This window comes from Talpa europaea, assembly GCF_964194135.1.
Source record: "Talpa europaea genome assembly, chromosome: 11".
NCBI classification, from domain to species: domain Eukaryota; kingdom Metazoa; phylum Chordata; class Mammalia; order Eulipotyphla; family Talpidae; genus Talpa; species Talpa europaea.
The window spans coordinates 64,538,502-64,558,939 of record NC_140078.1 but is presented as its reverse complement, the minus strand read 5'-3'; the positions used below and the strand labels follow the sequence as shown (position 1 = coordinate 64,558,939).

The following is a 20,438-nucleotide window of genomic DNA, read 5'->3' as shown; positions in this document are numbered from 1 at the left end:
ATCTGTATTCATTTTGACCTTTATTTAATATAGGCCTTACTAATGACTATGATTGTCTCTGAAATTAATGCTAGTTTCACAATCTTATAGGACCTTGAGAATGTTGATATGGTTAGTAGCCTGTTTTGGTGGGAGTTGGAGGAATTTACCAATATTGTAATTTTTTTTAGCGATAGAAAGATCACTTATATAAGGATAACCTTGAAAGGGAAAAATCACTCAAAATGTAAATGTTAAAATATAAAAGAGTACATTTTGATCCTGTACTTTTCATAGGTTCTCATTATAAAGTATTGAGAGGAGATAAATAGTCTTTAAACTTAAGCATTTTTATTTTGAGGGGAAACCTTGACTATGCTAGCTTTTTTCAGTAGCCAGCATACTAAAATGCTCTATTTTTCAAAGTCAGAGACCAAAGATCTAAGGGTGGGAGGTTCAGAGAAGAAATAGGTTGAAGGCAAAGTAGAATAGTGAGTAGGAAAGAGAGAAAAAAAGTGAGCAAAAGGGGGCCTTTCCAATTTGTTTCCTAGCCTAAATTATAGTTTGATTATTAAAAATACAGTAAAGTTTGGGAACTTTAGTGTGACTTAGCTTTTTTGAGTAGAGTTCAGATTTTAAAAACAAGAGTAACGTAATCAACTAATGACATATGACTTCTAAAAGACATTGATGTTTGTATTTGATAGAGATTTTTCTTTCATTGAATCAGAATCTTTTAACAGTTACATACATAAAGGGTCGTCTGTATTCCCAGGTTATGTATAGTAAGGCATCTGAGTTTTTTCAAAATATTTCAGTGAATTACGTCCCTTTCTCTCTTGTTTCGCCAACTTTACCCTTTTTTCTTTTGCATTGTTTGGTTTTTCTTATGTGGTTAAATATTAGCATCATTTAAAATTGTTGCTGCCAGTTTCATTGTACATAATTTGGCTGACTCTCTGGAGAAGATGAAGTTTGAAAAGGTAATTCTCTAGAGCTGGAGGAAGATCAAAATGGTCCTTAGAGGCTCATAGTCTGGTTCAGATCCCAGCTCCACATGTTGTTATTTGAAAATTGAAGTTAATAATCATGCATACTAAATAGGAATTTTATTAGAAGGATTAAACCAGATTAGATACTTAAAGAATTTAATGTAATAGCTAACATGTGTAATAAGCACATGACAAATATTAGCTGTTTCTATTATTGTAAATAATATTTTTTAGGAATCAAGATGCTTTTGAGTGTGCCAGAATGCTTAGAATTTCAGTTATATTGTATATATATTCTCTAATGTTTTTAAGGTCTTTAGCAGATAGTTTCAAGAGCTGATTCTTTTTCTTCCTTGATTTTTATTGCATAAATAATTTTCTCATGTTAAGAAACAAAAATTACCTATAATTGCACATGTTAATACTAAGTAATAGTTTTCCACATTCCCTTGTTGCTTGTGAAGTTTTTCCATAGTTCAAACAAAATACACCTATATCCAAGATAGTTTTTTGTTTTTGTTTTTTTCTGAAAAGATTTTATTTATGCATAGGAGGGGGTCAGACTTTCTTGGCAGCCACCTTCCTCAGGGCAGCCAAGACATTGCTCACCTCCTCTCTCTTTCTCTTGGTACTGGTATGTATCCCCATCTTTTCTTGATAGAACTTGAGGACCCACTTGTCCTTGGAGATTTTGAGCAACTCCGTAGTGTGCCACTCATAGGGGGCAAAGCCTCACACCTTCTGGATCACGTCCAACACTAACGTGGTGTGCTTGGTGTGTGGTGGTGACCATGACACATCTTGCTCACATTCTTGGTCACCATGTGGCCCTTGTTGAGGCCTATAACTGTGGCCAGTGCAGAGCCATGGCTGCCACTATATAATGGTTGTTTCAGTGGAAGTCTTCAGATACTTTTTGTAAAATATAAATATCACGTGTGGAATGTTTTGCTGGATATTTAGCCTTTTGTTTGTGAACTAAGTTTTCATGTTCTCTGCTCCTGCTACTCACTTCCACCCAGGTCTGGCTTCCTTCATTGCCTCTTGGTAGTGGTGGTAGTGATCAAGTTAAGTCCTACTATGTTCTACTGTGTCCTTATGCTCAAAATAACCCTGTGGGATTGATTTTATGGTTATTCCCATTTTATGGATGAGAAAACTGAGACAGTAATTAGATAATGTGCCAAAGATTACACAGTTGGAAAGTAGAACTGAACTTTGGGCCCAGTCAGTATAACTTGAATGCACTGGTACACTACACTGCCTCTGTAAATGGTGTATTATAAGGCTGAGAAGGTAATTAGTACCAATTAACTCTTTAGTGTTTGAAGTGATATGCTGAATTTAGTTTCATGCCTACATCTAAGCTCTCAGTTGTTAGTGTGTGAGGTGACTGGGCAGAGAAATCAACTGTTTTAATTAGCTTAAGTTGTTGACTCAGAACAATTTTCCAAATTATAGTATTCTTTCCAGTAGAACTTTGCTTTTTTAAGATTTTCTATATGGAAATATTTAATTTTGAAAGAACTTATATATTTTTTTAAAGATTTATTTATGCATACAAGAGCTGGAGTACAGGTCAGAGGTGTGGGGGGGTGAGAGGATTCACCAGAGACAGAGCAGAGAACAGAACAGGCAGAATGACCGAAGTACACTGCTGAGGGGAGCAGCCGGCGAGACAGGAGAGGTCTGCTGCACCATGTGGGTTGCTCCCTGGGAGGCCGGGGATCAAACTCGTGCTGCAGGGGCTGTGGATAGCTTCATAGGTTGCACCTCAACCCCTTGCACCACCAGGGACACCCCGAAAGAACTTATTTTATACATTAAATAGTTAATTATGTCTCAACAGACATTCACTGCATTTTGAGTTTTCAATTAGCATTTAGGTAGGTTTGTATATTTATTAACTTGTTTTCTATTCTGTACTACATCTTGAAAGATTGAAAATTGCTTCACAGTTTTTTAATAATACAAAGGCAAGTATGTCAACTTTAGGGCTTAAGAGATTCTAGTAGTCATATTCTATTTCCTCTGTTGGCAGGAAATTAGATAAAAGTTCTAAATTTTACTTTTCAGTGTCATCCATGCTCCATTACCAAGTCCTGTTGACAAAGTAAGTTGCTAATGATTATTTTTTCCAAATGCACTCAGTTATTGCTTTAAAAAATGTTTGTTTTTAATGTCCTTTACCTAGAAACTTATCTCTCTTTTGTAACAAAATATATACAGTGCATAGAGAGTGATATAATTGTTCTAGTCTTCTATTCTTCAATATATGGAGAAAATTAAGATGGATTTTTCTTAGGAAAAAAACCTTTTGTTATCTCAAGTAAATGAATGATTATGGAGTACTTGGTTTTTGTCTAACCAGTGTTAGTTACTACATTTTTATTTTGTAATACAATTCTATATAAAAATATTTATTAAAGCTTGCTTCTCAGATAGTTCAGTCAGTGTAATACCTACACATGGCAATAACATACATGTATGATTTATTGAAATTGCTGTCTTTATACCTTGAAGATCAGTTTTAGCTTGAATTGGTAATGAAGAGACTTTGAAAATATTTTTCCTTTTGTTCAGAAGTAATGGTGTAGTAAACCACAGATGTCTGCTACATAGCAAAAAATACATCGTTGACACTAACATGTATTTTTTTTTTGGTACAGTGACTAAACTACTAGGCAAATTATCTTACCTTTTTTCACCTACGTTTGGATAAAGAATGAGAGCCTGCTTAAAATACAAATTCTGTGTTAGATTCCTTTTTTAGAGGTTAAAAGGGTTAATCATTGAGTTCAGCAATACTAAGAACTATTTCAGAAGTAAATAATAGCCTTGCCAATTTAGGACTAATTTTCAAATATAATGCCACCTAATTTTGAAAAATAATGCCACCTCTCTTTCAGTTAGCAGATTAATAAAAAATATACTTTCTGAGCTTAAAAAAGAATGATACTGTTAACATCATTAATAATTTATGTCCTTGATAGTGTTGAAAATGTGCATAAATGTTAAGGCTACTTGACAGTGCTCCTCCCACCCCCATTTTTGAATAATGCCATAGTTGTTGAGTTCTAAGCATTTTGCCTGTGATTTGTAATATGTAAACACCATTATTCTACACCTTTTTCTTCTTAAAGCATACTAATAGTTTAAAGAAAAAATTGACAAACTCTTTTCATTGCCTCTGGTCATAGAACAGAGAACCAGAAGATGGCTACTTTTAAATGAATTGTGATTTTTTTTAACATATTGAAGAACTATTTAACAATGAATTTTAAAGGAGAAAAATGTAGATATATTGATTTGAAAGTTATTATTTCTGGATTAAGAAAAGCTATATTGCCTTTGTGCTATAAATTTGTGATTTGGTTTATCAAGGAATATTTTTATGAGTAGCACTTGTTCCATCACCCTGCTTTTAAATCTTTAAGTCAGTATAGTAATGCCTTTTGCAAATTCTAGACAGAAATATTTAAAAACCTAGAGGAACTGAGTAATTTGAAAATTAATTTTTACTTTGTATATTTAAGCAAATAGGCATTTCATGTACTTGACTTGTCTGTAATTTCTGTAATGAATATTTTACTTCACTATTGAGACTGTGTCATTTTATTTCTAGGTTGCTGCTAACACTCCAAGTATGTACTCTCAGGAATTATTCCAGCTTTCTCAGTATCTACAGGTAAAAGAAAATCTTGAGAATTCTTAATCTTTAAAAGCAGAATTAAACAACTTGGGTTTGATTTTTTTGTTCGTTTATAAATATAGTCCAAAGACATACTGTCTGAACACAACTGCAAAAGATAATATATTTCAAAATCAAAGAAGACCAAAAATAGGCCTTTATGAAGAAAGGGTAGAAACAAGCAGAATTGAGTTGTTAAGATAGAGAAGATACAATTCTGTACAAGAAGTTTTTTTTGCTTCAAATATGAAGAAGTTCTAATATCGTTCTTTAGCCATACATGACTTTCAAAGAAAATTAAACCTACAGAGATTTTTGTTGTTAAATATATTAATAGCAAATAATTACATGGAATTATTATATGTCAGATTCTAATTTAATACTTTATATTAATTTATTTCATCCTCATAACAGTCCTCTAAGGTACATGTTTTATTCCAATTTTTACAGATAAAGTAACTGAGAGGAAGGAAAGTTAAGTAATTTATGTAGTATTGCATACAAAATATGTGGTAGAATCGGGATGTGAACCCAGACAGTCAGACCTCAGAGTCTCTGCTCTTTTAACTGTTATGCTGGGCTACTCAATCTATATAAAAATATTTCTTGATCGGGCAAATAATTGAATGGCCTTCTGAATAAGTTAATGAAAGACATATTTAAAGAAATGTCTTTAAATATTTATACAACTTTCTTTAAAAAAAAGTGGAGCTGAATTGTGATAGATTTGAGCTTATTATTCTGGTGAAGGAGAATATTAAGGGACACCCTAATAGAGACTGAGGTTTTGGTCTTGGCTTTTTTTTTTTTTTTGTCTTGGCTCTGCTACTTAATTAGTTCTGTGACCTTTGCTGAGTCATTTTACATGTGTAGGTCTTTGTTTGCCTTTTATTTAAAATGATCAGCTCAGATCAGTGATCCTGCCTCCTTCCATTCTTTTATTAAAATCAGTCACTAAGAGCTGTTTTACCTCATTTTAGAACCTCACCTCTTCAGATAAACAGGAAATTATCATTATTAGTTAGTTCTTATCTTTCACTGGGCATAGTAAAGCAGATTTACACACTTGCAATTAAGTAGAGTATTAAAAAGCTTAGACTCTAGCCTAGTGGACCTGTGGTTTTAAGTTCTGATCTGTTAGAAAATTTGTCTAACCCTTTTTGCCTCATTTTCCTCGTGTATGATATATATATAAAACAATAGCACTAGACACACACAGAATTATGAAGAATAAATTAATGTATTTGGAATGCGTGGCACATGGAATGTATGCCATAATTATTAGTAGTTAGCTAACTATTTCAATAGGAAGACACATTAATTGACCTAGATATCTTATTTTTAGAGGTGGAAAAAACTGAATTTAATCTGATCTAAACCTTAATTTTCCATATGAGAAATATGGGATTCATATAGGTAAAAGATTTCCCAAGGCTATATATATATGCTATTGTTATAAGTCATCATGGACTATGCATGTAAAATTCTAACTCATTCCTGTACTCTTTCCACTTTCTTGTCAGTTCTTTGAAGATTCATAGCAGTTATAATCTGTCACCATTCTCTTTTCAAATTCTTTGAAAAAAATTGCTTGCCTCAGAACTAAAACATTGTTCCTGGAGGTGTTAGATTTCTTTTGGGATGTGGTTCATGGAGTTATAAAACTAAATGGAATTGAGTAGAAAAGGTGAAATGGTACCATCTAGTGGAAGTAGTGGTTGTTTGGTGGTTTTGTTTTTAAGTAAAACTTTTGCAGCATTAGTGTAATTTCCTGGATATTAGAAATATTTTAGAAGCTTGAAATAAACTTGGTAAGTATTTTTTAAATGTAAGATGGGTTTTAATTTGACTTCTGAGGAGGTATGGCTTTCATTAGATTCCTTAATCTATATTTTAGGCTGTATTCAAAAACGGTACTTCTAACTCTGATTAGACCTGATTTTCCCTAATCATTATTTATTAAGGATGTGGAGAGCAATAAATGCATGCTTTAAACCTTAAGTACTATTTGAAATATACACTTCTCTGTTGAGGTGGCTCAGAGGTATTAAGTATTAGGTAAGTGCCCTTCTTTGGATAATGACAGAAATAGAAGAAAGGAAATAGTAATGATGCGCCAAAACCACAAATGAATGCTGGGTGAGCATTTTCACCTTGACTTTCAGTGAAGGAGACCCTCTTAACAGCTATCAAATGTTAACAAGTGACCTAGAGATAAGGCTTTGCTCACCAATGTCTCGTTCTATAAAAATATTCCTTTGGGGCTACCAGATAGTTATGTGACTCCTTGACTACTTTATTGCATTAAACCAGCATTTGGTGGACTTAACTTACTTTTGGCATTGCTGCTAAGTGGTATATAATCCCAAAGAGAACCAGAACACATAAAAATGCAATAGGCTATGCCAGTGAAGCAGTCTCTCTTTAAACATTTTCAAAAGGAAAAATTAATTCTTGTGAATTATGAGCAAAAAAAAAAAATGATTCTTTTTCTGCTTTAGGGGAAATTGCATCTAGAGCACCCCTAACAGCAGTACTTACAGCCCAGCAAATGGGGCTAAAATGATGTAGACTATATATATTTTACAAAGTAGATTTATCAAGTTTGACAACAAGATACAAAGTGAGATATGAGAATATTTTCAGAATGTGCTAAAATTGCTTACTCTTCAAAGGAATCATGATGAGTGTTTTTAATAATCTTTTCTGACTTATAATCTTAGGAGGCCTTACACCGGGAACAGATGTTGGAACAGAAGTTAGCCACGCTTCAACGGCTACTAGCCATTACCCAAGAGGCTTCAGATACCAGTTGGCAGGTATTCCAGATGCCTTTATACTCAAGAAATATTTAAGAATAGTTTAATATCACTTAGATATTAAATAAACTAAAATTTTGTTCTTTATTTCTTATGGAAGAAATATTGAAAATTTAGCATTTTACAGTGGATGTTCAGTTTTATGATTTTCTTTCTTTTTTTGGCAGTAGCAAAGTTTTTGGATATATGTTATTTTTGTTACTCTGGATTTTATTTATATTTAATTTTTCTCCAATAGGCTTTAATAGATGAAGATAGACTCTTATCTCGGTTAGAAGTTATGGGAAATCAATTACAGGCATGCTCCAAAGTAAGTATTAATTTCAAGTACATAAAGAAAACTGCTTTATGTATATATAGCTTTACTTTGTCATTTTGAGAATATGATAAAACATTTTACCATTCTTTCAAGTCTTTTGTAATTATGGAAAATTTCAAACATGTAAGTAGAAAGAAATTGTATAGTGAAAACCTGTGTACCACACTCTTTCTCTTTTTCATCAGTCAACATTTGTTGTGTAAACTGAGTCATTTGTCCTTTATAATTTCCCTCAACCTCAATTGCTATTTAAACATTCTCTAACTGCTCCTTCCATACCATACATTGGTAGTTTGATATAGAGATTTGATTTGATTTGGGTTCAGCCATTTTTTTTTTTGGCCAGGAACACTTAAGTCATGGATGGTATTATGTACTTTCGTTAAAAGGCACCACAATGTATACTTACCTTTCTTTTTGAAATACTAACAATTATGATGATCCTCGCCCAGGTCCACTATTTTATTAAGGTTTACAAAAATGGTGATGCTGTAATTCCATCATTCCATTATTTACTAGCTGAATTACTTCTATAAAGAGAATCTTCCCTCTCATAAATCATTTAGTTATCCTGAGGTACATTTCCTTTATTTACTGAATTTCTTTCTTTATTTACTGGCTTTAAAAATAATTAATTGGGGCCTCCCCAGTGGCGCAGCGGTTAAGCACTGGGTTGCGAAGCTACCCGCAGCCTCTGCAGCGCCGGTTCGATCCCTGGCTGCTCCCCGGCCACTGGAGGAGGGTCCCACATGGCGCACAGACCTCTCCTGCCGCCCGCTGCTCCCCTCAGCAGTGTACTTCGGTCTTTCTGCCTGCTCTGCTCCCTGTTCTGGCTCTGGTGAATTCTCTCACCCTCCCGCGCTTCTGACTGTACCCAGTGCTTGCATAAATAAAGAAAGAAATAAATAAATCTTTAAAAAAAAAAAAGAATTGGTTCCTTCTCATCCACTAAAGAATGATCATGAAGTGTTTATTCTCTAACTTCAGTATAAATATATTTCATGTGTTTTGACATGTTCCAATTTTTTTCTCATTGATCCTCAAATTATCCCATGTTTGGACAATAAGAACTTCAGTTGAAGCCCATATCTTTTTGATAGAACCCTAGCTGACTTCAGTAACTTCACATTGTCATGTCACACAAATTGTTCCAGACTTATCTTGTACATTTCTTGTCTCAGAACTGGCTTTTAATTCTTGGTTTACCCATTGTTTTAAAATTCTTGACTCCCTTGAAGGTAATAGATTACTTTCCCCCCAAAATGGAAATACTGTGGCTTATGGAGAATAAGACTAATAGGGAAGTAATTTGTTTTGTGTATTTGAAAGATATTCTTGATTTCTTCTGACATTTTTTTTCTGTTGGGAGTGTGAAACATATTTGTGAAGGCATAACTTACTAACTTTTAAATACAGCTTCAATTTTTACAGGGCCAGCATTACTTGAAGGTACCTTATATGGAATTCAAAGAGTATTGTAATGCATTATTATTTCAAATGGTAAATACTTAAAAAAATAACATGGCTATAATTATAAATATCTTTTAATCCTAGAATCAAACAGAAGATAGTTTACGGAAGGAATTAATAGCATTACAGGAAGATAAACACAACTATGAGACGACAGCCAAAGAGTCCCTGAGGCGGGTTCTTCAGGAGAAAATTGAAGTGGTTAGAAAACTTTCAGAAGTTGAGGTATTTCAATTTAACAAATTCTAAATGGAAATATGTTTTTCAAATTTTGGCCGAACATTCGTAGATTCTAGGACATTTTAAACTTAGATATTATTATATAGCCAGGAAGTATTTCCATCTATCCAATGAAAAGATGCATTATGCCTTCATTGTCAGGAATTCTCAACATAACCATATGAGTTTTGATGCTTATGATCCCTAGTCAATAATTGAAGAATAAAAGCCTAACCAGGGAATCTTACTGTTTGCAGTCTGCTTAGGAGTCAGCCACCATACAATGGAGCATGATATGAGCCAGGGATTTGCTTTTCTAGTAATTGAGAATAGTCATTATAAAATAGAGAACCTACACTACATGTTCTCACTTTACCCACCCTCCAGAGAGGGAAAAACTATGTCTTAACTTTGGAGGTTTAAAGATGACAATATCTGTAAGGTTCTTTCTAGGTCTCTTAGAAATAATCAAAATGTGATTCTCATTATTTAAAAAAAACAACCTATGGGCCTCCCCAGTGGCGCAGCGGTTGAGCGCTGGGTTGCGAAGCTGCCTGCAGCCTCTGCAGCGCCGGTTTGATCCCCGGCTGCTCCCTGGCCACCAGAGGAGGGTCCCACATGGCGCGCAGACCTCTCCTGCCGCCCGCTGCTCCCCTCAGCAGTGTACTTCGGTCCTGCTCTGCTCCCCGCTCTGGCTCTGGTGAATTCTCTCACCCTCCCGCGCTTCTGACTGTACCCAGTGCTTGTATAAATAAATAAATAAATATATAAAAAATATAAATCTTTAAAAAAAAAAAAACAGCCTAATCAAAGTAATCATTCATTCCTTTGAACCATTGCAAAACTACCACAGAAGATATCTGTTACTGGGTTTCATTAAATGCTCATTATAACTTATATAGTAAACACATCTAGGTAAAGAGATAGTTTTTATAATAGCTCCATCATATAATGAATGATTTATTGCCATTAAGTTGACATAAGGAAATAAAGTCTAGCTGTCCTTTTTATTAAATTAATTGCTGTATATTATTAAACTTGTTTTAAAAAATTGATAGACTTAAACTACATTTTCAAGGCCAAAAGTCATGTTCATTTGCTTTAAAAAGTATAATTATATAAAGGTAACTTCTTCCTCACTCCCCCTTTTCTTTGTTTCAAATCCTTAGTTGTATTTTCTGTGTGTGCATATACCTGAGGGAAATTGAAATCCTTATGTTATTTAACCCAGCCTTATATAAAGTTAAGGGCAGATGTTGATTTAGAACAGCCCATAATTACACTTTTCAGACTGTGCCTTTATTCTAAATCCATCGCCTATAAATTTGAATTGCAGCGAAGTCTGAGTAATACAGAAGATGAATGTACCCACCTGAAAGAAATGAATGAACGGACTCAGGAAGAATTAAGAGAACTAGCCAATAAATATAATGGAGCTGTTAATGAGATTAAAGATTTATCGGATAAATTAAAGGTATGTATTTACCCACCTTGAGAGATTGTTAATTGTCCCTAGCAAACTGGATAGCTTAAGATTTTAGGTATTGTTGAATAGCTGTTGATGTAAAATTTGGTAATGATTGAAAAGTGTGGAGGGGTTAAGAAACAGGTATTCTATTTAGCCCAAACCTTATTACCACAGATAATTGAAAGTCTGGAAAACCTGACCTCTTTCCTCTGGATGGAAATAAAATGGCAGTATTTCACAATAGGCATCTTTTAATATATAACACAAAGCTGCAGACGAAGCAGCAAAACCCAAGATATTCAGACATTTTTTAGAAAATTGAATCTTTTTAGCATTGGACACTTTTAAAAACAAGGATCCACCATTTTTGTGCTGGAACAAGCCTAGAGGGAGCCCCCTTGGAGAGATACAGAATGCTTATGGCTTCTAGTAATACTAATGACTCCGCTTCAGTTGCAGCTCCCTGTAGCTATGGGATACTTAGGATGAGGACAGAGCAAATCATAGGGCAATGTCAAATTGGTCCTTTAAAATTTTATAACTGAGTTTGTGAAGACTCACTTTTTTATATTATTCAAATCATGAATTAAGTGACTAGAAGACACATGCATTTGATGGAGAATAACAGAGTATACCTTCCCTCTGTGTGATTGGTTAAGCTATAATAGTTTTAAAGATTAACTTTATTAAAAGAAGGTTGTTTTGAAAAGTGCTTGTAGCCGTTATTCCTTTAGCTAAGTGTAATTTTGTTTATAATTTCAGAATAAGTTAAATTTTAGAATCCATAAACTAACTGACATAATAGTAATTTTAGAGGAAAACTGTCCCTCTTTAAAAATGTAGAGATTGGGCCTCCCTGGTGGCTCAGGCGGTTGAGCACGCACTGTGAAGCTGTCCACAGCCTCTGCAGCGCAGGTTCAATCATGGCCGGCCGGCGAGAATCCCACATGGTGAAGCAGACCTCTCCTGTCTCGACTGCTGCTCCCTTCAGCAGTGTATTTTGTCAGTCTGCCTGTTCTGTTCCCCTCTCTGTCTCTGGTGAATCCTCTCACCCTCCTGTACATCTGGCCTGTACCCTGGTTCTTGTATAAATAAATAAATAAAATAAAATAAAATGTAGAGATTTAAATTTTCACTCTTTTAGCTCTGTGTACACAAAACCTGGTTCTTGCTCCAAGTTTTTCCTCCTAGGTGATATGGAAGCATGATCCTAATGCAAATCACTTTTACATCATTTCACATTCACAAATATGTTACATAATAGTGAATATTCTCCTTGGAGCTTTACGTGAATAAAAGCAGTACTGGTGTAAGACCTCTAATACAACCAAGTTTTATTAATTAACTGAACTTTTTTTCTTTCCAAACAGGTAGCGGAAGGAAAACAAGAGGAAATCCAACAGAAGGGACAAGCTGAGAAAAAAGAATTGCAACATAAAATTGATGAAATGGAAGAAAAAGAACAGGAGCTCCAGGCAAAAATAGAAGCTTTGCAAGCTGATAATGACTTCACCAATGAAAGACTAACAGCTTTACAAGGTAAGTTCACTAATCCAGAAATGATTTGATTTGATTTTTTTCTTTTTATCTGTGAAATATCTTTTTCTTGGACTTTTATTTACAGTACGGTTAGAACATCTTCAGGAGAAAACTCTTAAAGAATGCAGCAGCTTAGGTAGGTGTTATCAAATTTTTTACTTAAAGCTGAATTTTATCATTAAATTTTTGACATTTACTATGTCACATTGGGTACTTATTTTCTTGAAGAGGGATGTTTTTACATGTTATTAGATGTAAAGTATCTATATACACTCTTGAGAAATTTCTTAAGTGTATGCTGATTGCCACCAGTGGGCACCATTGTTTAATCCTTGAAATGAATGAAATTTCTGCATCTGAGAAGTTCTACTTAGGCATATTTAAATAAGAAAAAGATAAACAGTGGTATCCTTTTTCTTTGGAGGATCATTGGAAGGCTACTGTATAGTTATGGCTTTTTCTTTGTGTTGATAGAAAATACTATTTTCTATGAAAACCAGTTAAACCCATCTTGTAAAAATAAATTTAAAGCGTTCTATTCAATCTTAATGTACATAGGAATACAAAATACCATGGTTACACTTGAGACCGGTTTTAAAGTGATACTTTCTTTGATCAGGCAATGATACACTGTCTTAATCCTAGGGATACAAGTTGATGACTTCTTACCTAAAATAAATGGGAGCACAGAAAAAGGTAGTGTAAAAAACTTAAATTTATTTTTCTTTCATGGCATCCTTTTACTATTTAAGCAGGATAGAGAGGTTAGGGTTTTAAGTGTTTGGAATGAAAAGCATGCTGTTCATAGATCATTGAATCCTCTTTTAAAGTCAGTCTTCCCTTTATTTTGTGATTCATATGCATTATCTATAGTTAGATATCCCTTGTTATATGGAAGTTTCAATTACTCAATAATGAGAAAATGCTGAAGTTCAACTTTAGCATTGATATATAACAATATAGCTTTATTGTCCCCTCACTATATTTAAAAAAAAAAAAATGATGCTGCCATTTTCTTCCCTCAAGTACTACTTTCTGGAGAAAATTGGCCCCCATTTTTAATATTATGCCCTAATACCTCCCTTGTCAAGAGTTTATGTAATATCTCGTTAGTCTTTGGATTTGTTATAGAAACTGCTATCTTTATCCATCTTTCATCAATCAGAAAAAAAGGGTCGTTTCTGTTATCTAAAATAACATTTATTAGTTTGTGGTACTATGACCCTTCTTTCTGGATAGGTTATCTCTAGCTAAAAATGTATATCCACTATTGGTTTTTTTTACTGCTGTCTGTGATACTTCTTATCCAATGACTTCTATATACTTTCAGTCATGAAATGAAGATCCTTACTCACCTCTCTCCCTTTCCTATCCAGTCAACATTAATTGAGCACCAACTACGTGCCAGAATTTGCATTTAGATGATCAGAATACAGAACGATTAGAACTGTTTTCTGTCTTTAACAATCTGTGTGCCTCTCATTTCAGTTTTTTTTGTAGAAGTTAGTGGGAGATACTAAGAACATTTCTCAGAACTCCTTATTAAATTTTTTTTCCATGTATCAGGGGATATCTTTATACTTCTTAGATAGCAGAGCAAACTTGGATAGTAACCAAACTCTGATACAAAGTTAGGAATTGCTTTTATGTTATTTGGTTTATTTTTAATTAAGAACTGGCAAAATAAGCTCAAATAATCATGTATTTGTGAGCTACAAGGTCAAGACCTAAGATTGCACATATAGTGAAGTTTGAAACTTTAAATTTAAAAAAAAATTAGTTATTGTTCTTTGTTCTGTGTTTGAACTCTAGCTTGGTTGAGTTTCAGTTTGAGAATTTTTAAAGGTGTAGTCATTGCAACAAAATTACTAATTTCTGTTTATTAAGTATATTTAGCAAACATTTAAAATGATGTAATGACCTAATTTATATTTTCTGTTGTCGTTATTTTGGCTTTTTTCTTTCTGGCATGTATACCATTTTTTATTCAGATCTATCACCCTTTGATTTGAGCATGTATTTATTAATGTTAGTGTTAACTTAAGCTGGTACCATTTTTTTTTTTTTCAGTTAAAAGTGAACTATTGTAAACACCGAATCAGTTAGCTACACTGAACTATCTTTATACTAGAGTTGTCAAATTTCTACTTACATTCTTTACCAATTCCCATTGATTTGGATGAGAATTATTGTAAATAATTCCTAGAGTTAAGATTAAATGAGGTGTTTTGGATACTTTAAGGTAATCCTTACTATAATTATTTTTTTCTTGCTAATACGTTTTTTTTTGGTGACTATGAATTGAGTAGCATGAGAACAATAATATAATATCCTCAAAGTAACTGGGTACTAACAATCTGTATATACACAAAAGTTTCATTACATCAAATTTGGCCTCAGAGTAGATTTTGGAATAAGATGGGTCTATTCTGAATCATTTGTGGTATAATCACAAACCAGTTTTCATGGAGTACAGTATTACTGAAGTCCATAGCTATGATGTATTATCAGATTGATTTTAACTAAAATTGTGTTTTAAATAGAGAACCAAGTATTGTTGTAAGAGAGTATTTCAAAAATGTTTAGGTATTAAGTTTAATAATTCTCCAGTAAATTCCATTTTCAGTATTTCTTAAATCTGTAATAATTGCTATAAGCACAGGTTTTTCCCTGTAAATTTTCTGTATCTTATCTGTAAGTATAATTTGAGTATATCTTAGAGAATATAAAAAAGCACTCTCTTACTAGAAATAATGAGAACCATGTATCGAATTTTTATAATTCTGGTAGCCACGTTCTGGTATAACGTTAACATTATAGATAGAAACAGGTAAAAATGTTAATAATATGTTTTATTTAAACTATTATATCCAAAATGTTTCAATATATAATTAACATTAAAAGATTATAAATGAAGTATTTCACATTATTTTTTCCTTACCAATTCTTTTAAATTATTATATATTTATTTTACACTTACAGCACATCTCAGTTTGAACTAACCACTTTTTAAGGAGTCAGTAGCCACATGTGGATAATAGCTGCTGCACTGAACAGTACAGATAAAGAAAATAAAAATTGGTAGAAAAGTCATATCTACAAATATCTATATATATACACACACACACATATATAAACATTTTATATACCATGGTTCTCTGTTATGTTTCTGTACCTATCCTTTTTTATTTTTTTAATAAAATATCTATAGCCCTATTAGACCCCCATGCAATAAGTATCTAATTTCTTTTGAATTATCAGTAATATCTTTTATAGTTTTAACAAAATGAATTCCCTAGGGCCTAAATTCAGGTACTGGAGTATAAAAGTATTATGATCCCTATCCTGTATTTATACTGAGTCATTGTATGTTTAGGAATGCCTTTGTGGAAGTCATGTGTATATATATGTCTTTTTATATTAACTACCATTTTATCTGAACTAATATAGTAAATATTTTAATGTAGAGTTCAGATATTTAAAACAGAGCAGATAAGTGAGTGATTTTTGGCTTGGTGAGTGATGGTGGGATATCTTGCATTAATTTCATGTGAAGCCCTGCGATGTTTGTCTGAAACTTGCTTTCAAATAAGTTTATAAAGTCTTTAGTTAGGTTAAAATTTGATTTCAAATGAGTTTTCATATTTAACAGTGACATTGTTTAGTCTGAGTTTTGAAAATATTATCAATAGCTTGGATAGGATTATGGAAAAGAACTTTATCTTGGTAATTACAATTCAACTAAGAGCTCTTGTTTTGGATTTCTTGACTCCAGTTGGTAAACTTTATTTCTTATATCTATGATTTTTGTTTCAAATTTCTGTTGCAGTTGGCCTTTTTTTCTTGGGAATGGGGAGGTTACATTGTATCTCTGTATATAATATTCTAAGTATGTAATGCATTGGTTTCTCCAAAACATGAGTTTTATCAGCCTTTTTCCTGTATGTTTTTGTTTTATATTCACGGTAACTTAAACTGAAACTCTGCACCCCTTGTGCAAAGCCCTTATTGTTAAAGGATAATGATAGATTTGGGTATAAAGGTAAAGAAGAAGACTATTAGTAAGGATGTCAAGAGAGGTTGATTAGCAACCAGAGTAGGGGGTGACTTTCTCCCAAGCAAGCAAAGTTGAAATGATTAGGGGTGAGATAGATTGAAATGGAGAAAAGGAAAGAGACCTTTAAGGTCAGAATGTTACTAACTCCTGTCCTGCTTGATAGACTGTAGTGCTTTCACACCTTCTAGATTTGTCATGATGTTGGAGTATATTTTTAACACTTGAACTTCCAGTCGGTTGGTGGTTTGAAAAGATATATATTAATTGAAAGATGTTATTCAGATTCAAAATTTAACTCTTTGAGTCAAAGTGAATAAAGATTATTGAAAGGGTTGAAACTTGAAACTACTGTGTTATATTTGATTCTCTGCACCCATCTAAAAGAAAAATGAAAACAATTTCTACTTCACCTGAGCAAATCCATTTACCAATCTCTTATTTTAAAATGTAGAGTTTTTGCTTTAAAAAAAAATCATTTGAGTTAAGATAAACAATGTCATGTTTTTATTGTATGTGAAGTACAGATTAAGTAACTCAAAAGAGAAGACTATATGTGAAATGAAAGTAAAAATTAAAATACTGTATCTAGTTTCTTTGAGAGTTTAAAGAATTGTAATAGTATTAAAGCATTTATCTTTTGCCTCTTAAGGGAATAGCTTTGAAGAGGGTGTGGTAGAGAACAGTCACTTGAAAATTAATTCAGTAGGAACAAAAAAATAAAATTACTTAAGGGTATTTATTAAGTGCTAGTGGAGAAAGTATTTTAAAAGTGGGAGAAGTAATATATTTCTATGGTTTTCTTGAGTTCTTTGTGTAGAAATGGCACCTTTTAAAAACTAACCATTTAGGGTGCAAATTAATAATTATGTAATTATAATTTTCAGTCTTTTAATATTAACTCCAAAATATATCTCGTAGTATTAAAATATATCAAATTTTTATTAATCTTATTTAGCATTATCCATGTTAATATAGTTCAGTTTTCCTACCTTTGCTGTTGGTTTTTCAAAACAGCAATAAACTATATCCTTAAAGGTGTTTCTTTCTTTATTAGAGCACTTGCTTTCAAAGAGTGGCGGGGACTGCACTTTTATTCATCAATTCATAGAATGCCAGAGTGAGTACAGAGTATTTTTCACATTGATTTTAATGCAGTCAGAAATTAAAATTGAAAAATTACAGGAAAAATGAAGGTCTCAATGTATTTGTTATGGCAAAGAAGCATAAAAGGGCCATCTTAAGACATCAATGATCCATTTCATGTTGTTTCTGTTTCTCTCTTTTGAGAAAAATGGTATTACTGTTGCATTTGGCTTCATAGATGAAAGTGAACATTTAATATTGCCTACAAAAAAGAGGAAGTTTCAGCCTTGTTAATTAAAAATTATTATTGAGAAGAAAACAAAATAACATGTAAAGCATTTAAAACTCCCTTGTCGATACTTAAAAGATAGTAATTACAGTTTTACTTAAGCTTAGTTCTATCACAGATTTGGATTTATGGTTCCTTCATATGTTTCTTAAAAGTTTAAATGAAGCCACAAAAACAATTTTTTAGTTTGGGCACTCAGATATGAAGATGGCCCTTGGATAGCAAGAGCTTTCTAAGGAAAGAGTAGTAATAGATTAGCCTCCAGTCTGATGTCACCTTACTCTTGGGAAGTTGTACAAGGCTGTCTTTAATAATATTTTTAAGCTAGACAGATAGGTTGGCTTTTGAGGTGATTATATCTCTGCTGAATTCTGAACAAAGGTATTGTGAATTCTCTCTTACTTGAAAATCAAGTGACTACTTAAGTCTTAACAATTGAGATTGTGACATTCTCTTGGTCTTGTTAGTGACAATAAATGGTCACTGTGTTAAGTTTTTTGGTGATATGTGTACTTTTTCCTATCAGACACACACTTTGTCCAGCATTTTTTTCCTGCCTGTGCACTCTCATTTTGAAATGAGTGGTTTTCCAAATTTTCGTTCATATATTTATTTTGTGGGTGTGCACATATATGTGGCTTCTCAACCCCAAGCCCTCCACAGTGACAGGAGCACTTGGGTTTATAAGGGTCACCCTCGGTTGTTATAGCAGAGACAAACTCAACAGATCAAATGTATTCTTTAGAGTTACTTTAAGGAAACCTAGAATTTCATTTAGTAGTTCTAGAAGAACTTCTTTCTGTTTCTATTTTAGAGACTATAATGGTCAATATAAACTGAATGTTATTTTGAAGCAAATTATTTTAAAAACATGACTTATTTCTTTGTCTTTTAAAAAGTTTCCAAAAAGCGGGCCCCCCTGGTGGTACAGGGGTTAAAGTTTCAGCTATCAAGCTGTAGCCAGCACTGCAACATGAGTTCAATCCCTGGCCACATGGCGCAGCAGAACTCTCATCTCTTGCCCGTTGCTCCCCTCAGCAGTGTATTTCAGTAGATCTGTCTGTTCTGTTCCCCGCTCTGTCTCTGGTGAATCCTCTCACCACCCCCACTCCGCACCTCTGACTTACACCTCCGTTCAATGCATAAAAATAAATAAAAATAAAAATGAAACTTTAAAGAAAAGTTTCCAGAAAGCAAAGATTAGTCATCTTTTTGTTATCTTGTATTAAATTACTAAATCTCGCTTTTACAGGAAATTGATACAGGGACTTAGGGCAAAATAGTTGATACCAACTGAAACCAACTAAAAATATTATATATAATCTAAATACAAATCTCTAGGAGGAGTTTATAGTTTTACTAAAATGATCATATTTTTTAATGTTATTTTTATTTTGAATTTTGTCATTTATATTTTGAGCCCAAAGAAGTAAGGACAAAACTATTAGAAGAATGTTTCACCAAATTACTTACAATTCGCAAAGTTATTTAAAATATTATTTAAAAATGTATAAAATATTAGTTGTAGTTTTAACCTAAAGCAATGTTTGTTTTAAATATAGAAAAAGATGTTTGAGGATATTTATTGTGTCATAGTTTGGAGGGGAGATGGACCAAATGAATATTCAGAAATAGAGCAGAAGTTATATAAATTAGAGTAAGACCTCTCAAAGGGCTATTAATCAATAAAATGATGTTTACAAGGACTGTGCAATGCATGGGAAAATGCTAATGTGACACATAGAAGGAAAAAGAGAATATAAAGTCCTGTTACAAAGAAAAGAAACAATACAATTACAGTTATTCCTTGACATCCGCATCCATTGAGTCCCTAAGTGCAAATAGTAAGTTTGGGTTGTCAATCAGGTAGCTATGGACATAAACCATTTTCTGAATCTATTTGGTTCCTGAATTTTGGTTGCAATTAGCAAGTTTGATTCATGAAGATACCAGATGTACCTCAAAATTTTCCCAAGCTGTTTGACTCCTTAAATTTGGATAGCCAGAGTTGGCATAATAAGGATTTTTCTAGTTATGTTTGTTGTCAGAAATGACATTTCATTATTTTATGATAAGTGGCAATTATAGGAGTTGTTGTTTAATAAGTAATGTGGCAAGCAAAGCAAATAGAGCAAAAATCTTACTCAGGTGAACTTTTGAAACAATTTTGGATTTTTTTTTTCTAACAAGTGCACAAAGTTTTGCCAGTGTCTTCATTGATAGACATCTTGAACTGATTTGTAATCTTGAATATGGAGGGACTATTCTGTAAGCAGTGATACTTCAGATTCTTGTTTCAGTGTGGTCTTCTAAAAAGCAAATGTTAAGTACCAAGCTTTCTTTCTTTCTTTATATAATATAAATCATATTAAAATTATAAAGGAGATAGCTCATGTCCATAGGATTCTTCATGTCCATTTTTAATACATCGACAGATTCTTTTCAGTTTGTTTATAAATTATGAGAGAACAATTTGATTTTTGGTTCTCTACACTTATAAGGTGATTTTGAGG

General features: G+C 32.9%; 1 protein-coding gene and 1 pseudogene across 24 annotated transcripts in view; one reads left to right on the top strand and one right to left on the bottom strand.

Moving 5' to 3' along the window:
* The window catches only part of SLMAP (sarcolemma associated protein), a gene marked incomplete at both ends in the record, with an annotated part of 125,697 nt that overhangs the window by 65,061 nt on the left and 40,198 nt on the right, over positions 1-20,438 (top strand). For 5 of the 23 annotated variants that reach the window (XM_084247368.1, XM_084247361.1, XM_084247350.1 and 2 more), the window contains 10 exons: positions 3,048-3,084; positions 4,597-4,659; positions 7,386-7,481; positions 7,720-7,791; positions 9,355-9,495; positions 10,826-10,963; positions 12,328-12,496; positions 12,582-12,632; positions 13,142-13,192; positions 17,608-17,670. In XM_084247368.1, the coding sequence (XP_084103494.1) occupies positions 3,048-3,084; positions 4,597-4,659; positions 7,386-7,481; positions 7,720-7,791; positions 9,355-9,495; positions 10,826-10,963; positions 12,328-12,496; positions 12,582-12,632; positions 13,142-13,192; positions 17,608-17,670 (881 nt within the window). The remainder of the gene's footprint in view (positions 1-3,047; positions 3,085-4,596; positions 4,660-7,385; positions 7,482-7,719; positions 7,792-9,354; positions 9,496-10,825; positions 10,964-12,327; positions 12,497-12,581; positions 12,633-13,141; positions 13,193-17,607; positions 17,671-20,438) is intronic. The other 18 variants (XM_084247370.1, XM_084247359.1, XM_084247371.1 and 15 more) reach the window with 6 other exon arrangements.
* LOC311179360 (large ribosomal subunit protein eL36-like) lies at positions 1,530-1,839 on the bottom strand (annotated as a pseudogene). Its single transcript has one exon. The product of its transcript is annotated as a large ribosomal subunit protein eL36-like (transcript).